Source organism: Oncorhynchus keta, unplaced genomic scaffold (assembly GCF_023373465.1).
Source record: "Oncorhynchus keta strain PuntledgeMale-10-30-2019 unplaced genomic scaffold, Oket_V2 Un_scaffold_4275_pilon_pilon, whole genome shotgun sequence".
Classification (NCBI taxonomy): domain Eukaryota; kingdom Metazoa; phylum Chordata; class Actinopteri; order Salmoniformes; family Salmonidae; genus Oncorhynchus; species Oncorhynchus keta.
The window spans coordinates 36,867-54,965 of record NW_026290937.1 but is presented as its reverse complement, the minus strand read 5'-3'; the positions used below and the strand labels follow the sequence as shown (position 1 = coordinate 54,965).

Sequence of the window (18,099 nt, the reverse complement as noted above, 5' to 3'; positions counted from 1 at the left end):
CTAAATTGATACGTATTGCATCGTAAAAAGTAAGGTGGTTGTTTTTGCAAAGGTTTCGTGTTATGAATTGTTTCGTAATTGTCAGATTGTCTCTCAAACTGCAAAACCGCAGCTGCCATATCTGTGGTATTACTGTCAGAGACCGCTAGGTCGGGGTCGTTCTCCACTGCAACGCTTTCTCTGAGTTTTGGGCATCGCAGCCGAATTTAAAGGTGAGACTGACTAATACAAATAATATTGCATAATAAATACTCGATATTATTTGTAGATCAGTCGGTCACAATTTGTCAGTTGGTCACAACTTACACATGACACATCACGGTTTTGAATCAGGCATTCTTTCATTTTTATTTATTTAAGTAGGCAAGAACCAATTCTTATTTACAATGACGGCCTACCGGGGAACAGCGGGATAACTGCCTTGTTACAGAACGAGAGACGTTTACCTTGTCAGCTCGGGGATTCGAGCCAACAATCTTTCGGTTACTGGCCCAACACACTAACCACTAGGCTACCTGCCGCCCCTACACTCTAACCACCAGGCTACCTGCCGCCCCTACACTCTAACCACCAGGCTACCTGCCGCCCCTACACTCTAACCACCAGGCTACCTGCCGCCCCTACACTCTAACCACCAGGCTACCTGCCGCCTCTACACTCTAACCACCAGGCTACCTGCCGCCCCTACACTCTAACCACCAGGCTACCTGCCGCCCCTACACTCTAACCACCAGGCTACCTGCCGCCCCTACACTCTAACCACCAGGCTACCTGCCGCCCCTACACTCTAACCACCAGGCTACCTGCCGCCCCTACACTCTAACCACTAGGCTACCTGCCGCCCCTACACTCTAACCACTAGGCTACCTGCCGCCCCTACACTCTAACCACCAGGCTACCTGCCGCCCCTACACTCTAACCACCAGGCTACCTGCCGCCCCTACACTCTAACCACCAGGCTACCTGCCGCCCCTACACTCTAACCACCAGGCTACCTGCCGCCCCTACACTCTAACCACCAGGCTACCTGCCGCCCCTACGCTCTAACCACTAGGCTACCTGCCGCCTCTCGCTCTAACCACCAGGCTACCTGCCGCCTCTACGCTCTAACCACCAGGCTACCTGCCGCCTCTACGCTCTAACCACCAGGCTACCTGCCGCCCCTACGCTCTAACCACTAGGCTACCTGCCGCCCCTACGCTCTAACCACTAGGCTACCTGCCGCCCCTACACTCTAACCACTAGGCTACCTGCCGCCCTACACTCTAACCACCAGGCTACCTGCCGCCCCTACACTCTAACCACCAGGCTACCTGCCGCCCCTACACTCTAACCACCAGGCTACCCACTGGCTACCTGCCCCTACACTCTAACCACCAGGCTACCTGGCTACCTGCCCCCTACACTCCACTAACCAACCACCAGGCTACCTGCCGCCCCTACACTCTAACCACCAGGCTACCTGCCGCCCTACACTCTAACCACTAGGCTACCTGCTGCCCCTACACTCTAACCACTAGGCTACCTGCCGCCCCTACACTCTAACCACTAGGCTACCTGCCGCCCCTACACTCTAACCACCAGGCTACCTGCCGCCCCTACACTCTAACCACCAGGCTACCTGCCGCCCTACACTCTAACCACTAGGCTACCTGCCGCCCCTACACTCTAACCACTAGGCTACCTGCCGCCCCTACACTCTAACCACTAGGCTACCTGCCGCCCCTACACTCTAACCACTAGGCTACCTGCCGCCCTACACTCTAACCACTAGGCTACCTGCCGCCCCTCACTCTAACCACTCTAACCACCAGGCTACCTGCCGCCCCTACACTCTAACCACTAGGCTACCTGCCGCCCCTACACTCTAACCACTAGGCTACCTGCCCCCTACACTCTAACCACCAGGCTACCTGCCGCCTCTACACTCTAACCACTAGGCTACCTGCCGCCTCTACACTCTAACCACTAGGCTACCTGCCGCCCCTACACTCTAACCACTAGGCTACCTGCCGCCTCTACACTCTAACCACTAGGCTACCTGCCGCCCCTCTACACTCTAACCACTAGGCTACCTGCCGCCTCTACACTCTAACCACTAGGCTACCTGCCGCCTCTACACTCTAACCACTAGGCTACCTGCCGCCTCTACACTCTAACCACTAGGTCCAACACGGACAGTGTCCATGACCATGAAAGGTGTATTGAATCACAGGTATCGCCTCCTGGGTGGATGCTCTCCTCAACCCCTGTCCTAAAATCGAAGTACATTCATTCTAACCTTAAACGGGTCGGGGGACTGGCCTATGATCAGCTTCCGGGTCAACCATTTTTTTTAAAAATCGCATATGGTAGGAGTTCCCAAACCTAAATAAAAAATAATAAAAAAGGATTTCCCAAACCTGTTTTGGCCTCGCGACCACAACCATGTTAAAAAAACTGATGTAATTAACAGCCAATGTTTCGTTTTTTATTTGGGGACCGTGCCAGTCAATTGAAAAACATTCTAACAATATTTCTGATTGCATTCTCAACTCACCACCACATACTTCAATGTGGGGCTATGACAGTCAATTGCAAACGAGTCTGACGTAATGTACATCTCACCAGCGCTAATGAGATGGGTGTGCTTGATGCATGTCGATTCGAAGCTTCTCAAAGTCAGGATCAACCTGGATCAATATGTGTTTTAATGCAGAGGGGACCACTGAATCCAGCTTCACACATATATGAGCTGGCAAAGGGCAGCCTATCATACGTTTTATGGTGCTTTCACGACAACTGGGAACTCGGAAAAATACGAGGTCACATGATGACGTCAGTGATATTCAGGTCGTAAAAGTCGGAGCTCGGAGACCTAGAAAGATGTTTCAGGTCCGAGTTGGATGACCGTTCAAAACGATTTTTCCCACAGTCGGAGTTCGTTTATTTCCGAGTTCTCGGTTGTCGTAAACACACTGAAGTCGGAGATTTCCAGTTCCCTCCTGTTCGGAGTTCCCAGTTGTTTTGAACGCGTCATTAATTAATATTCTAACCTTAGAGGGCAGGGTATCTGGATGTGGTTTGATGTACATAGTTTACAATCGAAGTAACCTGCTGCAGTATATCTCCGAGTTCTGTATAGCCCTTTTTTTTTTAACCGCCAGTTCTGTACTCAGCCCCATATGGCAACAGTCAATTGAAATGACTGACATTAATCTCAAGATGCCTGCCAGTTGGACCATCTGTGCAGACCTGGATCCCAATAGATGTTTTACCATCTGCAGAGGGGACCTGCCCACCAGCTCCCACCATAGATGGCAGCACCATCTACGTTTTATGGTGCAAAACGTCCATCTGGAAAAATACGAGGTCAAATGGCAATCTGAGAGCTCTGAGACCACCATAGATGTTTGCACCATCTGCGCAGTTGGATGACCGTTCAAAACGATTTTTCCCACCATAGATTCGTTTACACCATTCTGGTTGTCGTAGAGGCCTGCCCGCCGTCCCACCATAGATGTAGCATAGTTCCCACCATAGATGTAGCACCATCTGTGCCCGTGGTCCCACCATAGATTAGCAATCTGCGCACCTGCTGCAGTCCCACCATAGATCACCATCTGCGAGTTCTGTACCCGCCCTCTCACCATAGATCTAGCACCATCTGCGCAATGCGTCCATATGGCAAAGATGTAGCACCATTGATAACTGGAGGCCTGCAAGGCCTGCCGCCGTCCCACCATAGATGTAGCACCATCTGTTCTTTCCCATATGGAAACTGTTTTTCTTCCATTCATCCTCGGGAATCGTGAAACATAACAATATCTCATCGAAAATAGCATCCCCTGACATGTATAGCGAACAAACGCAATGGGCTTCTAGGCCCTCACTGCTAACGGCCATTTAGACAGCATAAACTGGGGAGTTTTTGATTCGTTCAGTCAGAACATAAATACTTCGTTTAGCAATGTTATCTGAAAAAAAAGCTATTGGTGTGAGTTTCTGTGCCTCTGCCTGACTCCAAATTGTTTTTACCATGTCAATTGCGACCGGTATTATCAAAGTCTCTGCAATAGTGTTGTGGTTTCATCGCATAATGAGCCGAGCCATTCACTGTGGGAACGATTCAAGTGCCCCGGTCAAGTGCGGCCTCTGGCCCTTTCCCATGATCTAAGGCCGCGCTCTGGTTTCATTTGATCTTTTAGATTTGAAAAAGGTCCATTTAGATTTTGAAATACAAATACAATATTATAATATTGTATGCTATTTATTGTACATACTGTATATACATTTTTTTTAGTCCGGATTTTGTCAATTCTCCCGCACAGTGGCGACTTCAGCATGTACATCTTGGTGGAGCAAAAGCAATGTGGGCTGCCGGCCAGCAAAGCCACTACACAACACTAAACAATACATTCATTGCACTATAACTGTGACAAACGGTGCCCTCAAACTGTTAGGGCCTACATAAAGCTGTCCCAACACCTCACCTTGTGAAGGTGGCGCAGCGCTCCTTTGTGGGCCAATTCTGTCATCAAACTTTGTCATCCAAGTCTGTCATTCTCTGGATTTATGGTGGGAACTCTGAAATGAAACACACAGCCACTCCATTCGTTCGTGGTTGCTTTGCGATGCTTGGAGTTGGAGCTACTTATTCCTTCCAAGCGATTCATTGTTGAATTTGCGATTTCCAGTTCGATGTGTAATCTTTATGTTCAAAGGCCGATAATTTCTCTAAATGATTTATCTTAATATGACAAGGATTAAAAAAGATTTGCCAGTAGATTGTCGACTGTCATGATGATGACTGCTAGTTACGATTTTGAAAGTAAGACGTTGACATGATCAGTCCAATCAAAGCTACTGTAGATATAACGTGATTTGACATTTATATATATATATTTCAAAGTCCTAAAAATGTGGGGCTCAAAAGTGAATGAATGGTCGCCACTGCTCCCGCAACCCCATGTTCATATCAGTCGACCTCACGTGGAGTCGCGAGCCCTAGTTTGGGAAACTCGGTCATAAACTGACGCGTTCTAGAACAGAAGACCATAACTCGGCGCGTGGCTTGCATGGAGATGTCTGCTTTATACCTCGCTCTGCTTCTGTTTTCGGGTAAGTGTTCTGTTCTCTGTCACTTTCAGGAAAGTCGTTTTTACACAATTGTATCTAAACAACAACATTGATGTCAAATTGTATTGCGTGGTTGTTTTCAGAAAAGCAAAAAAAAGCTGGGCGTAAATTGGAATGGCTGCACATATGCCCAAAGGGGAGAAGGCTATAGGCTATTAATAAAAGGGATTTTCATTCGTTAAGACACAAATCAGTTTTATATATGTATTTGTCATACAGGTGAATCCCTGCATTGTACAGCAGCAGCCTGTTGTCTGGTCTAGGACAGCCTACAGAGCAGGGGAAAGTTGGCGTGTGCGTGTTAGAATCTTACACATTTCTCCAAAAAACAAAGCCGTCAAATTGTACATCAATTTAGTTTGTTGCTCACTGTAGCCTGTGTGTGTTTGTCTCTCTGTAAGTACACACACACTCACAGCGGTTATAGTAAATACATCAACCGTTTGTTTAACAATACCTTTTACAATCTAAATTTAGAGCATGTTATCCACGGGATAACCAGATCTTACGAAGGGACTGAGTTAGCGACAACACCGACAGTCACCTCCCCGTTACCGGAGCGATGGCGGCGGCGGGACAAGCGGGGCTTGTTGGAGTTGGCGGGCGTCGTTAAATGCAGCACTGGGAGGTCGGCGGTGGCTTACATCATGTATGGATGTTACTGCGGGCTGGGAGGCCAGGGATGGCCCCGAGACAAGGCTGACTGGTGAGTACCATCACACACACACAGAGCTACTACTGGACCAGGGCTGGGAGGCCAGGGATGGCCCCGAGACAAGGCTGACTGGTGAGTACCATCACACACACACAGAGCTACTACTGGACCAGGGCTGGGAGGCCAGGGATGGCCCCGAGACAAGGCTGACTGGTGAGTACCATCACACACACACAGAGCTACTACTGGACCAGGGCTGGGAGGCCAGGGATGGCCCCGAGACAAGGCTGACTGGTGAGTACCATCACACACACACAGAGCTACTACTGGACCAGGGCTGGGAGGCCAGGGATGGCCCCGAGACAAGGCTGACTGGTGAGTACCATCACACACACACAGAGCTACTACTGGACCAGGGCTGGGAGGCCAGGGATGGCCCCGAGACAAGGCTGACTGGTGAGTACCATCACACACACACACACACACACACACACAGAGCTACCACTGGACCAGGGCTGGGAGGCCAGGGATGGCCCCGAGACAAGGCTGACTGGTAAGTACCATCACACACACAGAGCTACTACTGGACCAGGGCTGGGAGGCCAGGGATGGCCCCGAGACAAGGCTGACTGGTGAGTACCATCACACACACACAGAGAGCTACTACTGGACCAGGGCTGGGAGGCCAGGGATGGCCCCGAGACAAGGCTGACTGGTGAGTACCATCACACACACAGAGCTACTACTGGACCAGGGCTGGGAGGCCAGGGATGGCCCCGAGACAAGGCTGACTGGTGAGTACCATCACACACACACAGAGCTACTACTGGACCAGGGCTGGGAGGCCAGGGATGGCCCCGAGACAAGGCTGACTGGTGAGTACCATCACACACACACAGAGCTACTACTGGACCAGGGCTGGGAGGCCAGGGATGGCCCCGAGACAAGGCTGACTGGTGAGTACCATCACACACACACAGAGCTACTACTGGACCAGGGCTGGGAGGCCAGGGATGGCCCCGAGACAAGGCTGACTGGTGAGTACCATCACACACACACAGAGCTACTACTGGACCAGGGCTGGGAGGCCAGGGATGGCCCGAGACAAGGCTGACTGGTAAGTACCATCACACACACAGAGCTACTACTGGACCAGGGCTGGGAGGCCAGGGATGGCCCCGAGACAAGGCTGACTGGTAAGTACCATCACACACACACAGAGCTACTACTGCACTTAGCCCTGGTTTAATTACAGCCGTGGCTTGGCACCAACTCTGATTTCTAAATACATCCACAGACCATGAATATCTAGAACCAGTAATTTCATGCTGTAATGTTCTGTCTGCCAGGGATGGCCCCGAGACAAGGCTGACTGGTGAATATCTAGAACCAGTAATTTCATGCTGTAATGTTCTGTCTGCCAGGGCCGGATCCAGGCATAAGCAACATAATCAGCATAAACGGTGACTTTTGGCCCCAAAAAATACATGTATTTTATTTTAGGAACTCAGTCGGTGTCTCACTGCTGAGAGTTAGAAGAGGTGTACAGATAGAGGTGTACAGTTAGAACAGTGAGGTGTACAGAGAGGTGTACCAGATAGAGGTGTACAGTTGTACAGATAGAGGTGTACAGTGAGAGGTGTACAGTGAGAGGTGTACAGTGAGAGGTGTACAGTGAGAGGTGTACAGAGAGGTGTACAGTGAGGTGTACAGTGAGAGGTGTGATAGAGGTGTACAGTTAGTTAGGTGTACAGTGAGGTGTACAGTGAGAGGTGTACAGTGAGAGGTGTACAGATAGAGGTGTACAGTGAGAGGTGTAGAGGTGAGAGGTGTAAGATGAGGTGTACAGTGTACAGATGTAGAGGTGTACAGATAGAGGTGTACAGTGAGAGGTGTACAGTGAGAGGTGTACAGTGAGAGGTGTACAGTGAGAGGTGTACAGTGAGAGGTGTACAGATAGTGGTGTAGAGGTGTAGAAAAGAGTGAGAGGTGTAGAGTGAGAGGTGTAGAGTGAGAGGTGTACAGATAGAGGTGTACAGATAGAGGTGTACAGATAGAGGTGTACAGATAGAGGTGTGTACAGATAGAGGTGTACAGATAGAGGTGTACAGTAGAGGTGTACAGTGAGAGGTGTACAGTGAGAGGTGTACAGTGAGAGGTGTACAGTGAGAGGTGTACAGTGGTGTACAGTAGAGGTGTACAGATAGAGGTGTACAGTGAGAGGTGTACAGTGAGAGGTGTACAGTGAGAGGTGTACAGTGAGAGGTGAGAGGTGTACAGTTGTACAGATAGAGGTGTAGATAGAGGTACAGTTAGAGGTGTACAGTGAGAGGTGTACAGTGTAGGTGTACAGTGAGAGGTGTACAGTGAGAGGTGTACAGTGAGAGGTGTACAGTGAGAGTGAGTGTACAAGAGGTGAGAGGTGTACAGTGGTGTACAGTGAGAGTGTACAGTGAGAGGTGTACAGTGAGAGGTGTACAGTGAGAGGTGTACAGTGAGAGGTGTACAGTGAGAGGTGTACAGTGAGAGGTGTACAGTGAGAGGTGTAGAGGTGTACAGTGAGTTAGGTGTACAGTGAGAGTGTGTACAGTGAGAGGTGTACAGTGAGAGGTGTACAGTGAGAGGTGTACAGTGAGAGGTGTACAGTGAGAGGTGTACAGTTAGAAGTGTACAGTGAGAGGTGTACAGTGAGAGGTGTACAGTGAGAGGTGTACAGTGAGAGGTGTACAGAGAGGTGTACAGTGAGAGTGTACAGTGAGGTGTACAGTGAGAGGTGTACAGTGAGAGGTGTACAGTGAGAGGTGTACAGTGAGAGGTGTACAGTGAGAGGTGTAGAGTGAGAGGTGTACAGTGAGAGGTGTACAGTGAGAGGTGTACAGTGAGAGGTGTACAGTGAGAGGTGTACAGTGAGAGGTGTACAGTGAGAGGTACAGATAGAGGTGTACAGTGAGAGGTGTACAGTGAGACAGGTGTACAGTGAGAGATGTACAGTGAGTGGTGTGTACAGTTAGAGGTGTACAGTTAGAGGTGTACAGTGAGAGGTGTACAGTTAGAAGTGTACAGTGACAGTGAGAGGTGTACAGTGAGAGGTGTACAGTTAGGTGAGTGAGAGGTGTGTGACAGTGAGAGGTGTACAGTGAGAGGTGTACAGGTGTACAGTTAGAGGTGTACAGTTAGAGGTGTACAGTTAGAGGTGTACAGTGAGAGGTGTACAGTGTAGAGGTGTACAGTGAGAGGTGTACAGTGAGAGGTGTACAGTGAGGTGTAGGTGTACAGTTAGAGGTGTACAGATGTAGATAGAGTGTACAGATGAGAGGTGTACAGTGTAGAGGTGTACAGTTAGAGGTGTACAGTTAGAGTGTACAGTGAGTGGTGTACAGTGAGAGGTGTACAGTGAGAGGTGTACAGTGAGAGGTGTACAGTGAGAGGTGTACAGTGAGAGGTGTACAGATGACAGTGAGAACAGTGTACAGTGAGAAGTGTACAGTGAGAAGTGTACAGTGAGAGGTGTACAGTTAGAGTGTACAGTTAGAGGTGTACAGTGAGAGGTGTACAGTGTGTACAGTGAGAGGTGTACAGTTAGGTGTACAGTGAGAGGTGTACAGTGAGAGGTGTACAATGAGAGGTGTACAATGAGAGGTGTACAGTGAGGTGTACAGTGAGAGGTGTACAGTGAGAGGTGTACAGTGAGAGGTGTACAGTGAGAGGTGTACAGTGAGAGGTGTACAGTGAGAGGTGTACAGTGTACAGTGAGACAGTGTGTACAGTGAGAGGTGTACAGTGAGAGGTGTACAGTTAGGTGAAGGTGTACAGTTAGAAGTGTACAGTTAGAAGTGTACAGTTGTAGAGAGTGTGTACAGTGAGAGGTGTACAGTGAGAGGTGTACAGTGAGAGGTGTACAGTGAGAGGTGTACAGTGAGAGGTGTACAGTGAGAGGTGTACAGTGAGAGGTGTACAGTGAGAGGTGTACAGTGAGAGGTGTACAGTGAGAGGTGTACAGATAGAGGTGTACAGTGAGAGGTGTACAGTGAGAGGTGTACAGTGAGAGGTGTACAGTGAGAGGTGTACAGATAGAGGTGTACAGTGAGAGGTGTACAGTGAGAGGTGTACAGTGAGAGGTGTACAGTTAGAGGTGTACAGTGAGAGGTGTACAGTGAGAGGTGTACAGTGAGAGGTGTACAGTTAAAGGTGTACAGTGAGAGGTGTACAGTGAGAGGTGTACAGTGAGAGGTGTACAGATAGAGGTGTACAGATAGAGGTGTACAGTGAGAGGTGTACAGATAGAGGTGTACAGATAGAGGTGTACAGATAGAGGTGTATAGTTAGTGTAGAAGTGTACAGTGAGAGGTGTATAGTGAGAGTGTACAGTGAGAGGTGTACAGTGAGAGGTGTACAGTGAGAGGTGTACAGTGAGAGGTGTACAGAGGTGTACAGTTCGAGGTTGTGTGGAACAACAGCCGTTTTCCCTGTTGTTTTGATAGAGGTGTATAGTTAGAAGTGTACAGTGAGAGGTGTACAGTGAGAGGTGTACAGTGAGAGGTGTACAGTTCGAGGTTGTGTGGAACAACAGCCGTTTTCCCTGTTGTTTTGACAGTCACTGACAGTCACTCAATTAGAGATGTCAGCTAACCATTTTCAGATTGGTAAATTAGTCTATCCAGTTAGAGTTGAAGTCAGAAGTTTACATACACTTTAGCAAAATACATTTAAACTCAGTTTTTCACAATTCCTGACATTTGATTCTAGTAAAAAAAAAATGCTTTCTTAGGTCACCACTTTATATTAAGAATGTGAAATGTCAGAATAATCATAGAGAGAATGATTTATTTCAGCTTTTATTTCTTTCTTCACATTCCCAGTGGGTCAGAAGTTTACATACACTCAATTAGTATTTGATAGCATTGCCCTTAAACAATTTAAACTTCGGTCAAACATTTTGGGTAGCCTTCCACGAGCTTCCCACAATAAGTTGGGCGAATTTTGGCCCATTCCTCCTGACAGAGCTGGAGTAACTGAGTCAGGTTTGTAGGCCTCCTTGCTCACACACGCTTTTTCAGTTCTGCTCACAAATTTTCTATATGATTGAAGTCAGGGCTTTGTGATGGACACTCCAATACCTTGACTTTGTTGTCCTTAAGCCATTTTGCCACAACTTTGGAAGTATGCTTGGGGTCATTGTCCATTCGGAAGACCCATTTGCAACCAAGCTTTAACTTCCTCACTGATGTCTTGAGATGTTGCTTCAATATATCCACATAATTTTCCTCCCTCATGATGCCATCTATTTTGTGAAGTGCACCAGTCCCTCCTGCAGCAAAGCAGCCCCACAACATGATGCTGCCACCCCCGTGCTTCACGGTTGGGATGGTGTTCTTCGGCTTGCAAGCCTCCCCCTTTTTCCTCCAAACATAACGATGGTCATTATGGCCAAACAGTTCTATTTTTGTTTCATCATACCAGAGGACATTTCTCCAAAAAGTACGATCTTTGTCCCCATGTGCAGTTGCAAACCATAATCTGGGTTTTTTATGGCCGTTTTGGAGCAGTGGCTTCTTCCTTGCTGAGCGACCTTTCAGGTTATGTCGATATATGACTCGTTTTACTGTGGATATAGATACTTTTGTACCTGTTTCCTCCAACATCTTCACAAGGTCCTTTGCTGTTGTTCTGGGATTGATTTGCATTTTTCGCACCAAAGTACGTTCATCTCTAGGAGACAGAACGCGTCTCCATCCTGAGCGGTATGACGGCTGCGTGGTCCCATGGTGTTTGTACAGATGAATGTGGTACCTTCAGCTGTTTGGAAATTGCTCCCAAGGATGAACCAGACTTGTGGAGGTCTATAACAAAAATTCTTAGCTAATTTATTCTTATTTTCCCATGATGTCAAGCAAGAGGAACTGAGTTTGAAGGTAGGCCTTGAAATACATCCACAGGTACACCTCCAATTGACTCAAATGATGTCAATTAGCCTATCAGAAACTTCTAAAGCCATGACATTATTTTATGGAATTTTCCAAGCTGTTTAAAGGCACAGTCAACTTAGTGGATGTAAACATCTGACCCACTGGAATTGATACAATGAATTATAAGTGAAATAATCTATCTGTAAACAATTGTTGGAAAAATTACTTGTGTCATACACAAAGTAGATGTCCTAACCAACTTTCCAAAACTATAGGTTTGTCATAAAGACATTTGTGGTGTGGTTGTTGAAAAACGAGATTTAATGGCTCCAACTTAAGTGTATGTAAACTTCTGACTTCAACTGTATGTAAACTTGTAGAAAATCATGGCCAAATAGCGGCTAGGCATTCAGGGCACGTGCACAGGGGACCTGACCTCCAGGGGACCTGACCTCCAGGGGGCCTGACCTCCAGGGGCCTGACCTGGGGACCTGACCTCCAGGGGGCCTCCAGGGGCCTGACCTCCAGGGGCCTGACCTCCAGACCTGGGCCCCAATTGATTTTGTTAATCACACTCACAGATATCATTAAAGGTGCAATATGTGGAAATCTCTCAGCCATTTTCTGGTTGCTGAAATTCAAATAGTTTGCCTAATAATTGACCAAATCTCGGGTTAGGACCCCCCCAAAAGGCTAGATCCGGACCTGCTGTCTCCTGTCCCATGGCCAACAGATAGTTTCTCAGGCCCTCCATTTTGAGCTTGGAAAAATATGGACTGAATTCTGCTTTTGTTGATGAGCTACTACATAGTCCGAGGCTGAAGAGAACACAAGCCAAAGCCATTGTCCTCACATAATGGATTGTATAGCAGACTAGATTTACATAAAGCACTTTGAGAAATTGTACCAGAGTTAACTCCCATCAACAGCACGATTGTGTTATTTTCTGTCCACAAGGTGCTGTCACAAGCATGACTGTTGCTATGGGAAGGCTGAGAATCTGGGTTGTCAGACCAAGACGGACAAGTACCAGTGGACCTGTGAGAACAAGATGTCCAACTGCGGTACAAACGACACATCCCCATAATTCAACACTGTATTTCTGTATGAACTACACATCCCATAATGCAACACTGTATTTCTGTATGAACTACACATCCCATAATGCAACACTGTATTTCTGTATGAAATACACATCCCATAATGCAACACTGTATTTCTGTATGAACTACACATCCCATAATGCAACACTGTATTTCTGTACTGAATAAGCACATCCCATAATAACACTGGTTCATCATTCTGCCTGAACTAACCCTAACCTTAAATGAAGAGCTCAAAGCACATGTATGTTTATGATGTAGCCAATTCTAACTGTGGTAACTAGTAACAACCGTGGATACAAGCTGTATTTCCAGGTCTGAAGCCAAGGGGCAATTTTCCATCGATAATGTGACAAATGCAGTCCTATTGCATTCTATTTAGTCCTATTGCATTCTATAAGAGTTCTATTGCATTCTATTTAGTCCTATTGCATTCTATATAGTCCTATTGCATTCTATATAGTCTATATAGTCATTTATATAGTGCATTCTATTTAGTCCTATTGCATTCTATATAGTCCTATTGCATTCTATTTAGTCCTATTGCATTCTATTTAGTCCTATTGCATTCTATTTAGTCCTATTGCATTCTATTTAGTCCTATTGCATTCTATATAGTCCTATTGCATTCTATATAGTCCTATTGCATTCTATTTAGTCCTATTGCATTCTATTTAGTCCTATTGCATTCTATTTAGTCCTATTGCATTCTATTTAGTCCTATTGCATTCTATTTAGTCCTATTGCATTCTATTTAGTCCTATTGCATTCTAAGAATTCTAAATTCCACCCTGTTGTGTTCTTTCCGGTGGTTCTAGAGTCTCTGAAGAACAGGTGTGACAAGATTCTGTGCAGGTGTGACCGGGAGGCGGCCAGGTGTCTGAGGAGAGCACCCTTCATCCCTAAATACTCGGTCTGGCCTGACTTCATGTGTGGATACGAACAGCCCACCTGTACCCGTCACTGATGCTGTTACACAGTGTGTGTGAGAGAGACTAGTGTTTTCTCTGGTTTGTCCTGGCTAGTGGTGTGTGTGTAATAAAGACCTACAGTACTTTACCCTCTGTCCGTCTGATGGGCACGGCCCATGGGTCTGATTAACAGTGTGAGAGAGAGAGACTAGTGTTTTCTCTGGTTTGTCCTGGCTAGTGGTGTGTGTGTAATAAAGACCTACAGTACTTTACCCTCTGTCCGTCTGACGGGCACGGCCCATGGGTCTGATTAACAGTGTGAGAGAGAGAGACTAGTGTTTTCTCTGGTTTGTCCTGGCTAGTGGTGTGTGTGTGTAATAAAGACCTACAGTACTTTACCCTCTGTCCGTCTGACGGGCACGGCCCATGGGTCTGATTAACAGTGTGAGAGAGAGAGACTAGTGTTTTCTCTGGTTTGTCCTGGCTAGTGGTGTGTGTGTAATAAAGACCTACAGTACTTTACCCTCTGTCCGTCTGACGGGCACAGCCCATGGGTCTGATTAACAGTGTGAGAGAGAGAGACTAGTGTTTTCTCTGGTTTGTCCTGGCTAGTGGTGTGTGTGTAATAAAGACCTACAGTACTTTACCCTCTGTCCGTCTGACGGGCACGGCCCATGGGTCTGATTAACAGTGTGAGAGAGAGAGACTAGTGTTTTCTCTGGTTTGTCCTGGCTAGTGGTGTGTGTAATAAAGACCTACAGTACTTTACCCTCTGTCCGTCTGACGGGCACGGCCCATGGGTCTGATTAACAGTGTGAGAGATCAGATGACTAGTGTTTTCCTGGTTTGTCCTGGCTAGTGGTGACTGAGGAATAAAGACCTACAGTACTTTAAACAGCTTGTAGACTGGCCCATGGGTCTGATTAACAAAAGAAAATAGCAAGGACATTATTCTAACCTGGTGTTGGTGTGTGTGTGTATGTTAGAATCTATGGTGTGTGTGTGTGTGTTAGAATCTAATGGTGTGTGTGTGTGTGTGTTAGAATCTAATGGACTCAAACAGCAGTGTGTTAGAATCTAATGGTGATTAACAGTGTGAGAGAGAGACTGAGTGTTTTCTCTGGTTTGTCCTGGCTATAAAGACCTACAGTGTGTGTTAGAGTCTAATGGTGTGTGTGTGTGTGTGTTAGAATCTAATGGTGTGTGTGTGTGTGTGTTAGAATCTAATGGTGTGTGTGTGTGTGTTAGAATCTAATGGTGTGTGTGTGTGTGTTAGAATCTATGGTGTGTGTGTGTGTGTGTTAGAATCTAATGGTGTGTTGTGTTAGAATCTAATGGTGTGTGTGTGTATGTTAGAGTCCCACAACGATATGACGGCATTGCTCAAAAAAACTGTCAAATTGTTGGCGTGTTCGTGTTAGAATCTAATGGCGTGATTTCATCTGTCCTAAAACAAAAATACATTCTCTCATCTCATCTGTCCTAAAACAAAAATACATTCTCTCATCTGTCCTAAAACAAAAATACATTCTCTCATCTCATCTGTAGGCCTACAACAAAAATACATTCTCTCATCTCATCTGTCCTAAAACAAAAATACATTCTCTCATCTGTCCTAAAACAAAAATACATTCTCTCATCTCATCTGTCCTAAAACAAAAATACATTCTCATCTGTAGGCCTACAACAAAAATACATTCTCTCATCTGTAGGCCTACAACAAAAATACATTCTCTCATCTGTAGGCCTACAACAAAAATACATTCTCTCATCTGTAGGCCTACAACAAAAATACATTCTCTCATCTGTAGGCCTACAACAAAAATACATTCTCTCATCTGTAGGCCTACAACAAAAATACATTCTCTCATCTGTAGGCCTACAACAAAAATACATTCTCTCATCTGTAGGCCTACAACAAAAATACATTCTCTCATCTGTAGGCCTACAACAAAAATACATTCTCTCATCTCATCTGTAGGCCTACAACAAAACTACATTCTCATCTCATCTGTAGGAAAAATCTTTGGAACAAACACAAAGTTTCATCATATTCTTAAAAAAAAAAAAAAACATATTTTATTAATTTGTTTGTTTGCCGAGTCTTCATTTTTTTGGGAGAGAAACCAGAAACCATAACAACCCAGGTAACGCATCAGAGGGAATCACAGTCAAATCACATTTGGTTTGTCACATACACATATTTAGCAGATGTTATTGCGGGTGTAGCAAAAATGGTTGTGCACCCTCACCATGGTAACGCATCAGAGGGAATCACAGTCAAATCACATTTGGTTTGTCACATACACATATTTAGCAGATGTTATTGCAGCAAAAATGGTTGTGCACCCTCACCATGGTAACGCATCAGAGGGAATCACAGTGCACCAGAAGTAGTATTACCAGTTTAATTAAAGGGGACATTCCACCACTGTTAAACCTCATTCATCATCTCCAGTATACAACTTAGTTTGTCCCAAATGGCATCCCTTATATTTAACCAGGCAAGTCTGTTAAGAACACATTCTTATTTACAATGATGGCCTAGGAACAGTGGGTTAAACTGCCTTGTTTAGGGGCAGAACGACAGATTTTACCTCGTCAGCTCGGGGATCCAATCTAGCAACCTTTCGATTACTAGCCCAACTCTAACCACTAGGCTACCTGCCGCCCCTACACTCTAACCACTAGGCTACCTGCCGCCCCTCCACTCTAACCACTAGGCTTCCTGCCGCCCCTCCACTCTAACCACTAGGCTACCTGCCGCCCCTCCACTCTAACCACTAGGCTACCTGCCGCCCCTCCACTCTAACCACTAGGCTACCTGCCGCCCCTCCACTCTAACCACTAGGCTACCTGCCGCCCCTACACTCTAACCACTAGGCTACCTGCCGCCCCTACACTCTAACCACTAGGCTACCTGCCGCCCCTACACTCTAACCACTAGGCTACCTGCCGCCCCTCCACTCTAACCACTAGGCTACCTGCCGCCCTCCACTCTAACCACTAGGCTACCTGCCGCCCCTACACTCTAACCACTAGGCTACCTGCCGCCCCTACACTCTAACCACTAGGCTACCCTGCCGCCCCTACACTCTAACCACTAGGCTACCCTGCCGCCCCTACACTCTAACCACTAGGCTACCCTGCCGCCCCTCACTCTAACCACTAGGCTACCTGCCGCCCCTACACTCTAACCACTAGGCTACCCTGCCGCCCCTACACTCTAACCACTAGGCTACCCTGCCGCCCCTACACTCTAACCACTAGGCTACCCTGCCGCCCCTACACTCTAACCACTAGGCTACCCTGCCGCCCCTACACTCTAACCACTAGGCTACCTGCCGCCCCTACACTCTAACCACTAGGCTACCTGCCGCCCCTACACTCTAACCACTAGGCTACCTGCCGCCTCTACACTCTAACCACTAGGCTACCTGCCGCCCCTACACTCTAACCACTAGGCTACCCTGCCGCCTCTACACTCTAACCACTAGGCTACCCTGCCGCCTCTACACTCTAACCACTAGGCTACCTGCCGCCCCTACACTCTAACCACTAGGCTGCCTGCCGCCCCTACACTCTAACCACTAGGCTACCTGCCGCCCCTACACTCTAACCACTAGGCTACCTGCCGCCCCTATATAGACCACAACTTACGGAAAAGTGGTTGAATTCCACTAAATGAAAAAATAAACAAGATTTTTTTTATTTTTTAAAGACAGATATTTAATCATTCCATCTACGCAATTAGAAACCAACCAACCTCAGGACAGGTGGGAAAGAATGAACCTATTCATGAACAATTAAACAAATTGACAATTTAAAACAACATTTTGTCACAAACAAACGTAAAACATCCTTCAGGCCATTGGTTACATGAGAGGGACCAATGAGGCGATAGCCCTTTTATGTTAAACAATGGGAGTCCCATCTGTCCCAGCGTTCATCCCAAACGGCACCCTCTAGGCCCTGGTCAAAAGTAGTGCACTACATAGGGAATCGGGTGCCATTTGGGACGAACACTCAAACAGGCGATTTCCTTAAATTGAAAATGACAACAGCTGGATATCGCCATGTTTAAACTCTTTCTGAATGCAGGAAGTAGAAATAGTTTTTTATTTACGATTACCATATGAAACTCAAGTGCTTAACTTAACCTTTTTTTTAAGTAACCTTGTAAAAAGAAAAAAAGGGCATTATGTGTGTTGCCTTCCAACGAGACAAGCTGAGCTCCACGTCACCATGGAAACAGAATGTTGTGGCACCCTATTCCCTACAGAGGTTCTGGTCAAATATAGTGCACACTGCACTATATAGGGAATAGGACAGGGTGTCAGAATAAAACTAACAGGAACCTGGGCCCCTACCCTCCTGTAGGTTTTATACTCCAACCTTGTTCCTGG

At 46.8% G+C, this 18,099-nt stretch overlaps 1 protein-coding gene and 1 long non-coding RNA gene across 8 annotated transcripts; one reads left to right on the top strand and one right to left on the bottom strand.

Moving 5' to 3' along the window:
• Window positions 1-234: 234 nt before the first annotated feature.
• LOC127928838 (uncharacterized) lies at window positions 235-18,099 on the bottom strand. 7 transcript variants are annotated; one of them, XR_008132431.1, is made up of 6 exons: window positions 17,229-18,099; window positions 17,035-17,098; window positions 16,486-16,677; window positions 1,653-1,748; window positions 1,526-1,589; window positions 235-867 (listed from the first exon to the last, which is right to left on the bottom strand). It is a non-coding gene; the product is annotated as an uncharacterized LOC127928838 (long non-coding RNA). The 7 variants fall into 7 exon arrangements; XR_008132435.1 differs by lacking the exon at window positions 1,526-1,589 and adding an exon at window positions 868-899 and having other exon boundaries at window positions 235-803; XR_008132433.1 differs by lacking the exon at window positions 1,526-1,589 and having other exon boundaries at window positions 235-899; window positions 16,486-16,645; window positions 16,871-17,098.
• On the top strand, window positions 4,961-14,071 carry LOC127928837 (phospholipase A2-like). Its single transcript, XM_052516263.1, has 4 exons — window positions 4,961-5,100; window positions 5,596-5,824; window positions 12,637-12,743; window positions 13,601-14,071. The coding sequence occupies exons 1-4, from the start codon at window positions 5,058-5,060 to the stop codon at window positions 13,747-13,749; spliced, it is 528 nt and encodes a 175-aa protein (XP_052372223.1). The 5' UTR covers window positions 4,961-5,057; the 3' UTR covers window positions 13,750-14,071.